General features: G+C 36.8%; 3 protein-coding genes across 4 annotated transcripts in view; 1 reads left to right on the top strand and 2 right to left on the bottom strand.

Annotated features, from left to right (window-relative positions):
* The window catches only part of phactr2 (phosphatase and actin regulator 2), a 43231-nt gene extending 41713 nt beyond the window's left edge, over positions 1 to 1518 (bottom strand). Inside the window, exon 1 of one of the 2 annotated variants that reach the window (XM_055171160.2) lies at positions 1071 to 1518. In XM_055171160.2, the coding sequence (XP_055027135.1) occupies positions 1071 to 1209 (139 nt within the window). In that variant the 5' untranslated portion in view covers positions 1210 to 1518. The remainder of the gene's footprint in view (positions 1 to 1070) is intronic. The other variant, XM_055171163.2, reaches the window with a different exon arrangement.
* Positions 1519 to 2704: 1186 nt separating this feature from the next.
* On the top strand, positions 2705 to 7000 carry agt (angiotensinogen). The gene is made up of 5 exons (XM_055171159.2): positions 2705 to 2858; positions 4166 to 4965; positions 5085 to 5358; positions 6217 to 6367; positions 6491 to 7000. The coding sequence occupies exons 2-5, from the start codon at positions 4191 to 4193 to the stop codon at positions 6665 to 6667; spliced, it is 1377 nt and encodes a 458-aa protein (XP_055027134.2). The 5' UTR covers positions 2705 to 2858; positions 4166 to 4190; the 3' UTR covers positions 6668 to 7000.
* A 149-nt stretch (positions 7001 to 7149) lies between these two features.
* Positions 7150 to 18369, bottom strand: cog2 (component of oligomeric golgi complex 2). Its single transcript, XM_055171157.2, has 18 exons — positions 18175 to 18369; positions 17763 to 17924; positions 17614 to 17679; positions 17447 to 17527; positions 17262 to 17362; positions 17068 to 17176; positions 16776 to 16955; positions 16447 to 16571; positions 16231 to 16357; positions 15660 to 15799; positions 12461 to 12522; positions 12131 to 12282; positions 11823 to 12005; positions 11671 to 11743; positions 11443 to 11585; positions 9502 to 9641; positions 9184 to 9364; positions 7150 to 7855 (listed from the first exon to the last, which is right to left on the bottom strand). The coding sequence occupies exons 1-18, from the start codon at positions 18232 to 18234 to the stop codon at positions 7748 to 7750; spliced, it is 2193 nt and encodes a 730-aa protein (XP_055027132.1). The 5' UTR covers positions 18235 to 18369; the 3' UTR covers positions 7150 to 7747.
* Between the last annotated feature and the right edge of the window lie 367 nt (positions 18370 to 18736).

The following is an 18736-nucleotide window of genomic DNA, read 5'->3' on the forward strand; positions in this document are numbered from 1 at the left end:
CCAGAACAAAACATTTACCACCGAGATGCACAACAATACTTTACAGATATAGATGTTAAAGCTTAAATGTGCATAGTGTAAGTGTCTCCAACCCTGCTCCTGGAGAGATAGCGTCTTGCAGACTTCAGCTCCAACACACCTGCCAGTTGTGTTTAATTGGGGTTGGAGCTAAAATCTGCAGGACAGTAGCTTACCAGGAGCAGGGTTGGAGACCCCTGGTGTAAACTGATTATCAGACATTTTCTGGTATGGATGTTGTCACGGGGACAATACCTTTTAAAAACGTCCTAATATGTACCCTTTAGGTACGGCCATTTGGTACCAATATGGTCATCAAATGCACTGTTTATGCACAAAGGTGTATAAAAAAAATAATGATATAAAAACAACCATTATTTTTGATCAAGCCAGAAATTAAGTTTGTAAATCATAGAATTAAGTTAAATTTTTTATCAAAGTAGTGAAGTATCTTTTATGTAACTTATTTCTAGCAGTTGCAATGCAGTATTTTAGTTTTAAATAAAATTTTAGCCTATACAGACAAAATGCCTACAAGTTCAACGCATTTAAGAATGACTGCTCACAAGTCAGAAGTACATTATTGTTTTTGAAAGAGAAACACCAGCAACCCGCAAGAATATCCTGTGTGGTTCAGGTGCATGGTCTTATACTCGGACACTATTGCATTTGGGCAAACCTTTGTATTCTGTCTTAGGTTTTAAACATGTATTTTTTTTTATCTTTGCTCATTTGCTTTAGTAAATGAGAAAATCACTATTAGTTATCCTGTGTAGACCACATATGCTTGACAGTGAACTTTTTAAAGAATAAATAAACAATACATATCAATAGGCCAATATTATTTTCTTAAGAACAGATAACTGTAAGGACTAATAATTATCCTCTACATACTTTATAACAAACCGGTGAATCATTGAGGATAGTGGATCATTCAGAAGGAAAATCCTTCCAATACAAAAGCCTGCATCATTTGCTTTAATGCCGAATAAACCCGATTATAAAACAGATAGCAATATTTAAAACAAACAAACAAACAAACAGCAGCCTACCTGAGCAAGCCTGACGCAGTCTGGTTAGTATTCTTGATTTAAAAGCAGATGTGTCACTTTGAGAACGAAATCTAAATACAGGAAACACTTGAGGAAAAGTCTTTATATATGAAAAACTTCCTTCGTCTTCCTCTGTCATCTTGCTGCTTTGTTTGTCTTTACTTCTTGAGATAAAAGTAAACTAGTCTCAGTTACTGTCAAAGCAACAGTCCTAAAATAACATTACCGGTTTTAAATGAAGAACTCCGGATTGTCTATTCAAAAAAAAAAAAAAAACTTTAAAACGAAGTTGACTAGGCTACTTCCAACTGAACATCTCGACAAGTTGTGTGTGTCTGATCTCGGTAAATGAACACTTTGAATTGCATCACCAAATGCACCAGAAACGGAAACACCTTCATCAAAATGATAATGATCTTGAAAGAGTTCAATCCGGATGAAGACTGAGGTCACACGGGTCTAGTTCACAGCTGCCCACGGCACTTTTGAAACAACCCTGTGGGTGGCGTTACGAGACAGAATAACATCATGCACGTCACGACTGTCAGCAAACGTTCAGTTCAAATACATGCTGGCATTTTGGGGGGAAAAAACGTGGCATTTCGACATCTGAAGTGCGACTGACACACGACGTGTTTGGGTGTACGTGATTTCCTGTGTGTTATATATGTGTAGAGGTTTTAAATGTTGCAATATGTTTATTTGATTGCAGGGAATATATTTATCTAGTTCTTTAAAATACCTGCCTTGGTAAATATACAGATATAAGCTACCTTTATGAAGTATTCATCAGCATGCTTTTAATCCCCTTTAAACTCTGTTCTGCTGCCACTTCTCATATAGTAAAGATGTTGACTATAGTTTGACATTTTTTCTGTCTGAAATAGTCAAGTTTTACATTTAGGCAGTTAGCAGATAATTAATCCAAAAAATAAATCCACAATGAAGCGAATGATTTCAAGGATACAGTAATATGAAAAATGTTATACAAAGAGTCCATACTTGTTGGAAAAAAGAGAGAGAGAAAAATAGAGGTATGCTGTGTATATAGAAAATAGGAGTGGTCCAAGCACTGATACTTGAGGTACACCAGTGACCTGAGATCTACCTGTTGGATATAGTTGTAAAAATCACTTTAGTCTGTGCCATTTTCTTCCTGCAGACTGCAGCCCTCGAGTTTGCTGTTGTGTTCACAGAGGATTTGAAATACCATCTTTGAGGAAGGAAGATAGTAGCATATCAAGTTCTTCTAGAGAGTTATTCAGCTGACTTGGTAGGCTGCATTCAACTGAATCAACCATATTTTCATATACTACTTTCTATAGAGATCTTGAAATGGGCCTAATAAGCCACTTTGGAGAATCAGCAATTAATCTCTGATTTACTTAACATACCTAAAATCACTGATTTTTCAGCAGTTGTGAAATAAAATTTTGTTTAGGGGCAAAACAGGTGAAAAACTGAAGCAATTGCATGAGGCCTTTATAAAACATGACTCACCGGAGTTCCCGGGTTTTTGACTTGTGAACGTCAGCTTCAACTTAGTGTTCTCTATAGTCTTGCATCATGCGTTAGGTAAACATGTTAGTGTGCTCTCCACTGACTCTCTGAACTGTTTATCAATATACAGACACAGAAACCACTCTAAAGCGGAACATTGGAGAAAATCTGAATGTCTCAATACTGTCAATGAGTAACTACGGGAACTTGTCATCCTCCTAAATGTTATTTAAATAGAGGGTAAACCTTCAGTCCACTATAGTAGATTCAGCAGCAAGTCCTCTAAAGGTAAACATGAGCTCTTTTAATCTTTTTCAGATTTTATGATTAAGTATGTATATGTGGAAAACTTTTATTAAATCCTACATTTCATTATACATTTTTTGGCAGATTGTTCTTGTGGAAAGTAGATAAAATATTCCTGACAAATGATAATATACCGCTATTTTGGTTTGCTGTGAAACTTGTGAATTTATCTAAATAACAATGCATTTAGTTATTCAGTATACACTGGCATACATGATGCTGGAATGTTATAACCCATAGTTGGTTTATATATATGAAGAGTTTCGTTGCAGAACAAGATAACCACCGTTTTTTTAATTGTTCAGAAATCTCGTTTTTTGGTTGTGCATTCCAATTAATTTCAATTCAACTGCAGTTGGTTTGTTTTGATTTAAACCTTCATAACTTAAAAAATACAATTAAGTAGCACCATAAAACAAAATAATAACATGATAACATAATAAAAAAGATGTTTTCACAAAAATGTAAAAAAAATGGATTTATCTCGTTTTGCAACGAAACTCTTCATATATATATATATATATAAACACTATTGGGTTATTAATAATATACGTATACACTTTAAAATATTCCTTGTTGCACTTAAATTGTTCAGTTGAATCAACTAGAATTCGCAATTAATTTCAACTTTCTTGACTAGTTTGCAGTTGCTATAAATTATAAATGAATTACCTTAAGTATTCTTATAATTTATAGCAACTTCTCACTAGCCAAGAAAGTTGAAATAAATTGTAAATTCAAGTTGATTCAACTTAAGTGCACAAAGGGATTTAACAGTGCATTCTACTCAATTAAACTTGTATTTAAAAGTTAATTTTAACCTTATGGTTGGGTTTGTCCATATTTGACCCAACCATGAAACAACACAGCATTTTATTTGTAAGCATATATCTAATATTTTGAAGAAAAAAAAATTAAAACATACTTAAAACAGGAAAAATAATATTTCCGATTATAGTTTTTTTTTAGATTATCATAAATTTGATATATAATAGTTTCTGTCTTCATTGTGTGTTGTTGCCCTTTGGTTCAAGAGGGTTTTTGCCCTCAAAAGCATCGCAGAAGTGCAAAGACCTCAGCTGCTGTGAGCTGCTTGTCAATATATTATGTAAAAAATAGGACAGAGCTCTCAAAAACAAAAAACTGTTTGTGAAGAGATGTTCACGGTTTAGACAAACTGATTATTTTGCTTTTATTTAATATTAAGTGTTTTAAAGCTGTTGCAACTTCAGATGTTGAGAAAAATATGCATTTCTTCTTAAATTGATCAAATATTCACTATCATTTAGGTCCAGCTTGAGACTTTTCCAATAAATGAATATAAACAAGATGTTCCTCACAATCTTAATGATCTCCTGCTTTACAACGGGAATGGCCAATCGTGTGTATGTCCACCCGTTCAACCTCTTTAGCTTTGAGAACATCAGCTGTGAGGTCATCCAGAATGACGACCACCAGCAGGTAGAAACGGTCCATCCACTGACTCCTCTTCAAGACAATACTGAGCCAGACCCACGACCCAGCAGCACGGGAGCAGATCTCAAAAACCTTACCCAACGCACAGCCGTGTTAGCAGAACTGCAAAACTCCCTGGGGTTACGCATGTACCAGACACTTAGTGCCACACAGAAGAATGCTAACACCGTGCTATCACCTAAGAATGCCTTTGGCACGTTGGTGACATTATTTCTTGGAGCATCCAAAAAGACTGCCATTTCCTACCAACAGCTGTTAGGACTTAGCCGGGAGTCAGATCGGCCAGGCTGTGAATATTTTATGGATGGACACAAAGTTCTGCGTACACTTCAGGCCCTAAGCTCACACGTGGATGAATCCAGACACGAGTTTAAGACGCTTGTATGGAGTTTTGTTCACAAAGATGCTGACCTTTCCAAAGATTTTGTACGTGGAACACAAGACTTCTCTGATCAATCTTTTGTCCGTGCGGTGGACTTCTTGCAGCCTAAGGAAGCAGAGGGGCAGCTGAACAACTTTATCCAGAAGACATCAGGCAGCAAGGTGAAGAACATTTTTACGAATGTGGCTCCAGAAACTAACTTGCTTTTTGCAAGTTCAGTCCATTTTAAAGGTGAGTGGTTCATGTCATTTGCTTTAGAAACAGCCTAAAATGTTGCATTTTAAAAACCAAAACTTCTATAGCACCATAAACTTGTTGAGGTTTATTTTGTCCCCTATAACCTTTCCCAGGCAAATGGAAATATGCTTCTGATCCTAATGCAACCACTGAGCAGCAGTTCTGGATTGATGAGAAATCCAGTGTCCAAGTACCCTTGATGAAATATTTTGGAGGCCACATGTACTTAAATGATGCTGGCAGGAAGTGTTCGGTAGTCAGACTCAGTCTCAGTAAAAGGACCTATGTAATGCTAGTATTGCCTCATGAGAAAACCAGCCTGGAGGACATTGAGAAGCAACTCAGAACAGAAGTCATATCTACATGGAATAAGCATTTGAAAGAGACGTGAGTGAATATTTGGTCTATAATCACTACTATTGTATATTTATTTCCACTTCTAATTTTATAATGGTATGATACTGTCCCAGTGTCAATTCCAACCATACCTAGTGTTTAAAAAATAGAAAATAAAGTCAAATAAACTACCAGATTATAAAAAGTGCAAGGCATAAACAGGGCATGATACGATCTGAGAAGAAAGTTAGCCACACATATCATAGACTTGCTGCTATTAAATGCCTTAAAGGGGCCATGACATGAAAATCTGACTTTTTCCATGTTTAAGTGCTATGATTGGGGCCCCAGTGCTTCTATCCACCTAGAAAATGTGAAAAAGATCAACCCAGTAACTTAGTTTTGGTAAACCATTCTCTACAAGCACATGAAAAAATTGGTAATTGAAATTTGCTCTACTTATGATGTCATAAGGAGCTCTTATTATAATAATACCACCCCTTAATCTGCATTATCCAACCACAGCACTGCCATTTAGTGCAGAGAAAAAGAGAGAGAGAAAATAATTCACAGCACAATTGAGTTTCAATTGCAACAAACCACCATCATTGTGATCAGTGTTTGCACTTCCTTAGCATTTTAAAGGAAACACCCGAATCGGCACATTTTTGCACACACCTACAAAGTGGCAATTCTAACATGCTATAATAAATTATCTATATGGTATTTTGAGCTAAAACTTCAGATATGTGCTCTGGAGACACCAAATATTTATTTGACAACTTAAAAAAGTCTTGTGACATGGCCCCTTTAACTATGTTTTAGCCTTAAGATTAGGAAACATATCCTGAAATAGTCAAATGTGTGTAAAACTAATATAATATTTGTGTTGCTGTAACTTTTTGACAGTCATTTGGTGCTATATTTGCCAAAATTGTCCCTGACTGCTGTGACGGATCTGAGATCAGTGCTATCTAAAATGACAGTGGAGAAATATCTCATGGGCGCCGATGCAAGTTTCAGTCGACTTAGCAGCAAGGAGAACTTTACTGTTGATCAGGTAAAATTCGGGGAATTCATTGTACAAAACTTTAACCAGTCCGTCTATAACAGTTTTTATGTAACCAGCAAAGTTGACTATATAGTGATCTTTTTCTTGTACACCTCTCTTTATATCTCACAGGTATTCAACAAGGATGTGCTTGAAGTGACAGAGGAAGGATCTGAGGTTTTCCAGAGAGATGCCCAAACTAGCCATGACCGTGTGCTGACATTTAACCGGCCATTCTTCTTTGCAGTTGTGGAGGGAAACACTAATGCTATACTCATGCTGGGAAAAATCGCCAATCCAACTATTTAAAATACAACAACTTAGTTTTGGTGGTGGTAGAATATACAGCATAGCATTTTAGTGTGTTTAGTAATAAGCTTCCATTTAAGTATTAACTGCAAATGAAATATTAAAATAATGGCCATCATCAGGTTAAAGTGACCCAGCCACACAATTTTTTTAGACAACTTTGTCATTGCTTGCTGTATAACATGAAATACTTGCTGTGTGAAACAAATAAACGTTTAATATTTATCAAAAACTATTTTGGTTAAATTAAGGTAATTTTACCCAGAATGCTCATTTCAACAAAAATGTTATTAACCAGTTATACTGTCAATAAAAGCAACTGAAATACTATAATACACCTAAACTTATTATCAATAAAACACAAAAAAAGAGCTTTGACACACACATCCAGTTTGGTGGTTACTGACCTGTACCATCATTCTATAAGGTCATTTTTGTAACATATATTAACTCTCATGCATACACACAAATGGCTCATAGCATTCCAGATGTATGTGTATTTTATTATTTCAAATGAAAAGTCCCACATCCGTCACCAGACAAGCAAGTAAACTCCAGTACCCATTTTTATATAAAAGCCAGAAGTAATTTGAGTGACCTCTTCTGCATTTTACCAGTTTATGCAACTTGGCAATTCACCAAATGTTCTTGGAGAGCAATTTAATACAGAAACTTCTCAATTCAAAACACCATTGTCATCTAAAAAAAATCATCAGATGTAACCACGTATGACAAGACACAACAGCCTATAGTATCAGTGCAAATGTGGTACATAGTTACTTTAAACCATTAAATAAGACTTTTACATACAGTTATGAATAACTTTACAGATAGTAAATCACAAATTATTTTAGTGTGCTCCTTAACATGTTACTGCTATAATTAAAATGATTATTATTATAACAGTTGAGAGTTTGGCTCAGAAACATAATTACTTCAACAACAGGACTCCATAAAACTGTTCCTGGAACAGACTCTGAGCCAAGCATTTATCTGTTCTTAATCTTTCAGAGCATACACATGCTGAAAGTTTTTGTCTTGACCCTACTATTGATCAGGCCCCTCTAGGGCCATTCTGGTTTAGGACCCTGTCTGCTCCGCTGAGGCGAGATCTCTTGCTTCCTGTACGAGTTCCAGCAGAGAAGAGAACATGGTGATCTCACTTGGCTTGAGACCCATCTTCTGAATCTTGGAAACAAAAAAGCATGATAAAGCAGACCTGATATGTAAAAACAGTAAAATCAAATCAAGCAGCCATAATGAAACATCATCATCTTAAACCTCTTCACAGTATCATGTATACTTAAAAGATTAGTAAATTTTCTTTGAAGAAAATCCAGATGGTTTGCTCGCCGCCATGTCATCCAGGATGTTGATGTCTTTCTTTGTTGGGTCGAGAAGAAATGATGTTTTTTAAGGAAAACATTCCAGAATTGTTCTCATTTTAATGGACCCCAACACTTAACAGTTTTAATGCAGTTTAAAATTGCAGTTTCAAAGGACTCTAGATGATCTCAAACGAGGCATAAGGGTCTTATCTAGCGAAAAACGATTGTCATTTTTGGCAAGAAAAAAATCAAAAATATGCACTTTTAAAACCACAACTTCCCGACCAGCGCAACCTCACGTAATATGGCATCACGTCAAGAGGTCACGGATGACGTTTCGAAACTACGCCCCAGTGTTTACAAATGTGGAGAAAGAGGATCGTTCCGACGTTGTTCTATGTGGAATGATACTAATTAATGTCTTTGTGTCAGTTTATTGTTTAAAATGGTACGCAAATGTGAGTTTAATATATGTAACGTGACCTTTCCACGTCATTACGCAATTACGTGAGGTCACGCTGGCGCGTCACACGACTGGAGTAAGACGAGAAGTTATGGTTTAAAAATGCATATTTTTTATTTTTCTCGCCAAAAATGACAATTGTTTCGCTAGATAAGACCCTTATGCCTCGTTTGAAATTGTTTAGAGTCCTTTGAAACTGCAATTCCAAACCGCATTAAAACTGTAAAGTGTTGGGGTCCACTAAAGTCCACCAAAATGAGAAAAATCCTGGAATGTTCTCCTCAAAAAACACAACTTCCTCCTAACTGAACAAAGAAAGACATCAACAGTCTGGACGACATGGTGGTAAGCAAATTATCTGGATTTTTAAAAAAAAATGGACTAATCCTTTAATCAATAACTGACCAAAATAAAATGTTTTCAGTTAGAATATGAAGAGTTTCGTTGCAAAACGAGATAACCACCGTTTTTTAATTGTTCAGAAATCTCGTTTTTTGGTTGTGCATTCCAATTAATTTTAATGCAACTGCAGTTGGTTTGTTTTGATTTAAACCTTTATAACTTAAAAAATACAGCTAAGTAGCACCATAAAATAAATAATAACATGATAACATAATAATAAACATGTTTTGACAAAAATGTTAAAAAATGGATTTATCTCGTTTTGCAACGAAACTCTTCATATACTGCAACTATATTTGACATTCGTCAAGGTGTAGTAATACCTGTTCTCCGAGGTATTCCACATCCAGAGCCAACTGCAGGCGGATCTTACTGTCATCTGATGGCCCTGCATTGACACCTACAGTGCTGGTGGTTGTGGTCTTCCTAGCTTGCTTCAGTCTCTTTAGAGATTCCTCCATCTTCCTCACTGAGCTTAGTACGTCCGATATAGTCTCATAATATCTATTAAACACAAAGTTCATTTAAGCAACAAAACTATTTTTTTATTTAGATTTTGAATGTAATACTAAACTAGTTCACCTTGACATGATTGAACTTTGTCAAAAAGGTAGGTTTGCAGTTTTTCTTAACTGCATTACCTCTGGGTGCAATCTGACAGTGTGATGCGGAGCCACTCCTGGATGATGGAGTCCGTTACCACATTTTTGGAGTCAGTGACCAGCTGATGGAGTGGCTGAAGGGCGTTGTCCATATATGCTGAGGCTCTGGTGGGCACCTCCTGTTGATGGGAGAGCAACCACAGTTTATTGAGCTTGTTTGTGTTGTATGTGAAGTGTATGACATTTTAGCAGGAGATTTTAGCAGTATTAGATTTATTCAGCAATAAATTACTACACTGCAAAAAATGACTTTCTTACTTAGTATTTTTGTCTTGTTTTCACTAGAAATATCTAAAAATTCTTAAATTAAGATGCATTTTCTTGATAAGCAAAATGATGAAGAAAATAAGTCTAGTTTATAGACCAAAAATATACAATTTAAGCCAATTTGTGCTTAAAACAAGCAAAAATATCTGCCAATGGGGTGAGAAGAAGAAATCTTGAAATAAGTTTTATTTTTTAAAAAACACCTAATTCAAGAAAAATTTGCTCACCCCATTGGCAGATATTTTTGCTTATTTTTAGCACACATGAACTTAAATTTTATATTTTTTGTCTTGAAATCAGACTTATTTTCTTAGCTCATTTTGCTTATCAAGAAAAGACATCTTGATTAAAGAATTTTTAGATATTTCTACTGAAAACAAGACAAAAATACAGAGTAAGAAAGTAATTTTCCGCATTGTAATACATTCTGTTACAAGGGGAAAAATAGGAGGCAATCTGCCAAAAAGAAATGCGTTAAAGGGATAGTTCACCCAAAAAAAGCATCATTTACTCAGTCATGTTGTTCCAAACCTGTAGAAATGTCTTTGTTCTGCAGAACAAAGTCATTTTGAGCAATGTTTCTAACCAAACAGTATTGGAGCACCATTACCTTGCATAGTATTTTTTCCTACTATGGAAGTTAGTGGCTGAAAAACTGCTTGATTTCAAAAACTTATTTACCTTTATGTTCAGGAGATCAAAGAAATTCATCCAGGTTTGGAACATGAGGGTAAATGATGACAGAATTTTCATTTTTGGGTGAACTATACCTTAAACAAACTATACCTCATTTACTAACTCTCGTGTTGTTTCAAACTATATTAATTTATTTGTTCTGCTGAACACAAAAGAAGATATTTTGAGCAATGTTTGTACAAAACAGTTTTTGAGCAACATTGACTTCCGTAGTAGTATTACTATGAAAGTCAATGGTGCTTCTGTTTCCTGCTTCATTACAAATATCTTCCTTTGTGTTCACCAGAACAAAAACATTTATACAGGGTTGTAATAACATGAGAGTGAGTAAATGATCACAGCATGTTAATGTTTGGGTGAACTATCCCTTTAATTTGAGAAAATGTTGAATCGACATTTTCATTTTATTTGAGATAAATCTGCTGTCTTGCAAAACAGATCTCAGTATTTACTTGTAAGATGGAATACCGTCTTAAAGGGGACATAAGAAAATCTGACTTTATTCATGTTTAAGTGCTATAATTGGGTCCCCAGTGCTTCTATTAACCTAGAAAAAGTGAAAAAGATCAACCCAGTAACTTAGTTTTGGTAAACCATTCTCTGCAAGCATGTGAAAAAATAGGTCATTGAGATTTGGCTCCCCCTGTAGTGTCAGAAGGGAATAATATCGCCCCTTAATCTGCACTATCCAACCACAGCACTGCCATTTAGTGCAAAGATCATCTCATTTGCATTTTAAAGGACACTCTGCACATTTTTGCTCACACCTACAAAGTGGCAATTTTAATATGATATTATAAATTATCTATATGATATTTTGAGCTACAACTTCACATACATACTCTGGAGACACCAAAGATTTATTTTACATCTTACAAAAGTCTTGTAATATGTCCCCTTTAAAACCAGACTCACTGCTTCATATTACACTTATGTGCAAATAAAAGTGCACTTGACCTTGTTGGTTCGCCGATAAAGTCGTGGAACTTCGGAAGCGTTTTTCAGGAAGCGAATGCTTCTCTCTGTGAGATGCCGAGTCATTCTGCTGTTCAGTGGGGGAATGCAGCTAGACAGGGACGTCTTGGAGTCCTGCAACGCTTCTGGAGTACAACACCGAAAACTTAGTGATAAACTAACGTACATTTGTCAATAATCAGGAACGGCTTCAAACTTCATAAAACAAACCTGAAACCACTGCAAAATTTTGGAATCCAATAGCCTCCAATTTTATCCTGATCATCTCAGTGATGTCTGGAATCTAGAAGCAGGATGCAAGTAAGATATACAGAGGATTTTGCTCTATATACAATATGAGACTCCATATCTAAGCACATTACCTCCCCTTGTAACTTATCAACATCGCCTGCAATGTAGACGAGCTGCTTGGTAGACAGAGCAGTTGGGCCTGAGTTCTCACTGTCTGCATCCTGAGATGTTCGGCTGGATGTGGAGGAGGCGGAGCTTGGGAGCGGTCTTACTGTATCTTTGCTATTCTCTGGAGGAGATGTTTTTGTTAAGACCTGTGCAAAAACAAACACACACACACACACACACACACACACACACACACACACACACAACAGAGATAAGTAACAACCATATGATGATAAATCATATGCTCTACTGTACATCATGAATACTGTACCTCTGTTAGGAAAGTGGCATATCTAGAAAGCAGCTGCAGTGTTAGCTTCCAAAACCGATGAGCGAGTGGAGTCAGGTACACCTGTTCAGCCCAGCACCTGCACAAACAGCTCCATAACACCTCAGTCACCTGCAGATGGTAGCGGCCTTCCACTAAGTTCACAATGATAGAGAGCAGATTGGCGTCAGTGGTGGTCTGATATTTGCTCTTTTGCAATCAAGAAAGGAATTAAACAGTGGCACTGTGCATCACTGTCAAAAGATATCCTGTGCTGTCAAGTGTTGTTTGATGTACACAATCACCTGTCCTAAAGCAAACATACTGACTGACCTGGAGCTGCCACCAGTCCATCCGCAATGGCATTTTCTAGACTTCCTGCAATCTCCTTGAACCTAATAAACACAGGATGTCAAGAGATGGTCATGTAAACATGAAGGCATACACAGAAGTGAAACCTACTTTAAAAGAGTTAACATTTCTACTACATCCTGATATCTAAAGATTGAAAGGGCAATTCTTTTAAACCTAAGATCATTTAGGAAATGTATTAAGTAGTGTAGGTGTAGGTATTGACATATAAGCTTGAAATGTAGAACAGTAAACAGCTCAATTGAAAGGTCATGTTGTAAAAGGTCAGGCTGGTAACAAGAAGTTCATGACCAGGTAAACAGTACCTTGAGTAGGCTGATGCAGAGGTTGCATAAAACTGTTTGTGTGTGTAATGCCACGAAAATGAGTAGTTATGTTAAAATCACATTAAAAATATAGAAATATATAATACAAAACCTCTGTCCAGACTTTGCTGGCTTTTTTCTGAGAACTAGATAGTAAACATGAAATTAAAAATTTTAAGGAGTAAAACAAACACCACAAGAGCTACGCTCCAATCCTATTTAAGTGTTCTACTGTACAAGAGCTTATTACCAAGAAAACACACACAACTAACAGAGCTTAACTGGCTTATGCAAACTAAGATAACATTGGACTTTATAACCAGTAAATGGTGATCAAACATTGTAGAGCAAAGGCTGTCCAAGCCTCACACACAGATCGATTCACTTCCAGGGCAATTATCTTTCTTTACATATATTGCACAAAAAAACAGAATCTAAAACTGGAGCTCCCAGGCCTTTAGATCAGTGCATTAAGTTTACAGCTGCATGACTTTTCTGATCATTTAAGTTGGCTGAAATCCCAAATAAGAGATAGTAATTGCTCTTTGTGAGTACAAATGAATTTAAGAAATGTTAACAATTCAGGGCTGACCATAACTAAGAACATATGTGACCGTGTCTGTGAAATCCAGGCTAACTTCTCATAATCTAACCATGACATTTGCAGCATCAAAGTTGGATTTCAGTCACTGATTTCACTTTGATTTCAATCTTTAACATGATCTTACTCAAGTCAATGTTTAAGATATCAAGGTTAAATTTTCACAAAATATTTCTTTACTTTATGTAGAATGATTTTATGTAGAAAACAGTAAATTACAACAAATTACTTTATTTGTCATTTCACAAACTGGGTCACATATATATATATAAACTGTAAAAAAATCCATAAAGTTTTTAGGCCTGGAAATGTTTTACATGACTATATGAACCCTGGTGACCCACACAACTCAACCTTTCTAATAAAATATTCAGTTACCTCACCTTCTAATAAACAAAACTGTAAGAGGTCAGTTTAGAGAAAGCTGGTTATCTCCACCAGACCCGGATTAACACAATGTAGTGCCCTAGGGTGACCTAGAGGTCTTTTAAAGGTCTACTCATTGCTGGGCTCTAGACTAACTTTTTTTTACTAGAAGTACTATCATTTTCAGTGAGAGGCTGTCACTGAAAATTTTAGGAGCGCAGGCAGATTATTTAGGGGCACAGCTAAAATCAGCCTGCAATGCTATTATTTACATTTTTGTCCAAAATAACTATTACTGACAAATATTTTGATAATAAATGCATTTCTTGTATTGTCCTTGTGAACAACTGAACAAACATAGTAAGAATGGGAAGTTGTGAACCAAAGAATCACACGAATTTGACGCCTTAAACGCGGCTGGTGTGAACCCACAGTCATGCTGAGTTCAGAACAGAAGCGGTAGAAGCGTCAAGCATGACTGATTTCAATATTAAGTCAATGTAAAGATGCGTTGACAAACCTCTGGAGGTCTCGCAGCACGAATGAGGCGTTTAGCGCGACGCGGTAGACGTGATTCTGCCTCATTCCCGAGGTCTAGGCCGCGTGAATGGCCCGAATTGGGTGTTACCGATTCTCATTTATTCTCATCTATAATGTTTTTGGTCTCATCTCTTTGATGTCTAATTACCCCACGCCTTGTCATGAATGAGATATGTTAAGATGTGTTCAACTTTATGTTGGGCTGCAAAGACCCTAGGGCTGTGACGGATCAGAAAACTCACGGTTCGGATCACATTATGGTTTTTGAGGCACGGATCGGATCATTTTTCGGATCGGCAAAAAAAAAGAAGCACAGAAGTGATTTTCTCTTTGTCTTGGGTTGTTTGATTAACATTAATGACACAGACTTAAGTAGGTTAATTGATGTAACTGTCTCTTTAAGAACAAATAAGCACAGACTGGTCTTGTTTCTGACTCTATAATTCACTTAAGACATAAACAAATGTTCTTATTAGAAAAAGAATGTGATATCATTTTGTGTATATGTGCCCTGTCAAGAACAGAAAGATTTTATGTTGGCTTACTTTTTTTAAACGCGTCTCTTCGTATATGCACTACTAAGGGCACTTAAACGCGTGCACACACACAGGCAGGCGGAGGGCGAATTCCAAATGCCGCTTCAGGAAGAAGATGCAGCATAAACAGTCGCTTCACATAAAATCATTACGTTGTTTTCATTGCTGTATTCAGCAAATGTATGTTTAGGACTACAGTATGAGACACAGGTGCGCAACTCTCTCTATAGTTTACACATGAGAAGTAAACTATCTTTGTTCTGATCTTTGAAGGGAGTTACGTCTGACTGAAGCTGGACCGGACACATTTAACCGTATGTGCGTGCGTATATAAATCTGCTCACTTTAGCGCCTTTTGCGGTTAAATTGTTTTAAATCACTTAAATGTTAACATTTGCAAGCCTAGAAACACATGCAAATGATAAACGTTCCCTATTTAAATTTGCATATTAGTCAGCGAACCTCAGGTCGTGATCCGTACGGATCACGGATCAACTGCAATTCGTCACAGCACTAGTAGACCCATCGGTAGATTAACTGAGCGCATGGTGACATAAAACGATTGACGAGTCATGCAAGATGAACGGTAAAACCCTGGTAGCACACCAACCCCCCCCGCCCCCCCAACACACACACACAGCAAAATGCCACCCATGTCACTGCAGACTTGTGGGCCCACGATCTACCCCAGGGCACTCACCCAAGACCTTCTACGGATAATCCGGCCTCTAATGTTCACTTATTCCCAGTGGGATCTATCATTCACGTAAGAACATGAAGCACTCACAAACTGTCAAATGAAGTCATCATACCGTATCTGGAAGTACACTGGCAGGTTCCACTTGTTCTGGAAGCTCTGGTAGCAGGAATGTCCACGCAGTCTCTTCACACTGGCCTGAGAACCGCACTGCCTCTCGAATTTACGTACAAAATCCATACTGACAACGTATCTCTGCAAACAAAAACACAGGCATCTGAAGAACCACTATACCAGGTTTACAATGGCCTTTAAAACAATCTGTAACGGTCCGTTCACATAGGGCGTAAGCGTTAACGCTTCCCATTCACTTTCAATAGGTGACGTCATGCATTGCCAAACTGAATTGTGGATCCGTCGGCCCTGCGTCACTGATGTTGCTCGCAGCAGAATTTGAACATTTCTCAACTTTTCAAGCGGCAATGCTTGCGTCAGCCAATCAGATCACCTTATGCAAATAACCTAGGCAGAGTCAGCCAATTACGTTTATGGAAGACCGAAGCATGTGTTGCGGTCACTGTGATTGGCTGTTGGCTACACTTCAGACAAGCCTTCCATCAAGCGTTAACGTTCTGCCCCATGTGAATGTACCGTAAGTCTAGCTATAAGTGTTTTCCTGTGTTTACCTCATAAAATGCATCTGGGTTTCCAGGGTTAAAAAGGGAAGGGAGCCTTTCCTCAATACCTTTAATGATTTCAGGCCAGACAGAATTCACCAGAAAATCATATCCCGGGACAATATCAGCTTTATCACTGAGCACAGAGAAGGGAACACTGATTGATTAAGATATATTATGTATAATGTAATAACAATAGCAATTTACTGTAAACAGCAGACTTACCTAGAGATAGTCCCACCAGTCACCTCTCGTAGCAGTCTACAATGGTGAGGCACAAACTCCAACAACTTTGTGTACATTATCTTTAGACCATTAGGGTTGGACTTAACAAATTGTTCAACAATAACCTGAAAAAAAAAAAAGAAAGCTGATATGCATTTAAGAAACCTATATGCAGGGAAATAGGACTGGTCAGCTAGATTAAAAATAACATTCATGTGAATTTTATGGGCTTCGCATAATATAACTTCAAATAAACTTCAAACAGGTATACTTAATAGTTATACTAATTATATTTGGATGTATTTCTGTTAGTGCTGTGTAAAATTTACCTCATCCATGTATGGTTTGACTAGGACTTGTCCAACCAGTGCCTCTGCATCCCTGGTCTTATCGATGGTAGCATACGTTCTGAGGCAATGCCGCACAATGTCTACATTTGACGTCTGCAGGCCTTGGATCAGTAAGCCCTCCAGAGACTGCTGAAGCATAGCTGTGATTCCAGCTATTCTCTGCAATACCGAAAAATAACCAAGACAATTACAAATTAAAGTTGAGAACTCTGCAGTAAATAGATACACACAGTGTAACACCCAATAGGCTTTTTTGAAATTGTGAGCTCACCGGGCGCACTTTATCAAGCAGTGGCATTCCTTTGCTCTGGACGGCATGAAACTGTAACTGGTTAAACTCGGTGGCGATTCGCTCTAGAATCTGACCTGCAAGAAGGGGACTAGGAAATAAAGAGCAGCTGTTCATTTGCAATGGAAAGTGCAAACTGAAAGATAATGCATTTGAAAACTTACTATTAAACATACCTGCTGGTTTCTAGGGATGTTGTATCTTTGGTGTTTTGGTGAAGAATTTTCTCAATCTTCTCTACAGATCTTACAACTTGGATGAGTCTCATTACACAAATCTACACAGATACTAGACTGTTAAGGATTGTTAAAGGATGTGCATTTAACAGAATACAATAGCCAGTTTTGGCACCACGACATACCTTCTTTTTATGAATATCATCTTGCTTTAATAACTGTACGTCTATAGCTTCAATAACTTCATTCACAGAAGCTTTCAAACTCTGTTCATGAGAGAAAAATCCTGATTTAATGAAATATACCAAATACAAAAAGCATCCACTGATGTTAAGGTGTAATGAACACTTACCAGCACCTCTTCACGTAACTGGCCAAGAGGTACAGACAGCTGATTTAGGGCTTTATCCATTCCAACCTAAAATGTATTTTAAATACATTCAATAAGCATAGCATACAGTAATATTGCCAAATAAGATCATTATAATTATGTGGACTTACGAGATTGGTGGAAAGGTTAACAAAATCTGCATAGTCTTTATTGATGAGCTCGACCATTGCTGTTTTGAGGAGCCTATAATATTGCTCCAGATCTTCACGCATCTCCTCCAGCTGGACACGCTTTCTGCAATCTGCCACAAATTTGTCCACGTCGAAGTCATCCTGCACGAAACATATAAATGTGTAATATCATAATGTCTTTGAGTAAGAAAATGTAAGAATCTGGAGGACAGTAAAATGCGTAAAAACTATCCGTGAAACGTTCTGACAAAGTATTTTAGCTTCGAATAAAACTATACGATTTTTCTAATTGTATACATGTAAACTAAAATTAAACCTTAAGCGGCCGATAAGTCTGTTTAGATGCTTTTAAAAGTAAACGCAGGATACAACGTGACATTATCTTACATACCTTCATAAATTCGTCTTTGTCAAAGCACAAAGAGTCCGGTCCCTTTGGTAATGTCATCATTGTTTAATATGAGCTACAATATAATCTGCAAATGTGTATGTGAATGTGAATATTATCTACATTTCGTTAAAATGACAATAATCGCTTTAACTTCCGCAAACATGGCACACGCCAACGATAAATGAAGAATGCACTCTCTTCACTCTCTGAGAGAGGGTTTTCTGAATAGCGCCCCAATTGGTTACTAGCGGTAGTGCAACCTACCTAACTGAGTGTTTTGAAATGATGTGTTTAATTGAAATATTGTCAAAGCATTATACATTAAACTAATAAAGTAATGACAAGAAGTATACAATGTAATAGATATGGATCGCAATGTTTTTGATTTCAAGGCCTGTCAACAAAAATATTTGAAGCCCATCCACTCGCAATTTCTATAAAATAAAATATTTTAGAGCTTGGCATAACAATAAAGATATATATTTGTTAAAATACCAAAACACTAAACAATATCTTAATTTTTAGTTGTTAAGTTTATTTTAATGCTTGCTTTGTCATGTTT

This window comes from Misgurnus anguillicaudatus, chromosome 11, assembly GCF_027580225.2.
Source record: "Misgurnus anguillicaudatus chromosome 11, ASM2758022v2, whole genome shotgun sequence".
NCBI lineage: Eukaryota > Metazoa > Chordata > Actinopteri > Cypriniformes > Cobitidae > Misgurnus > Misgurnus anguillicaudatus.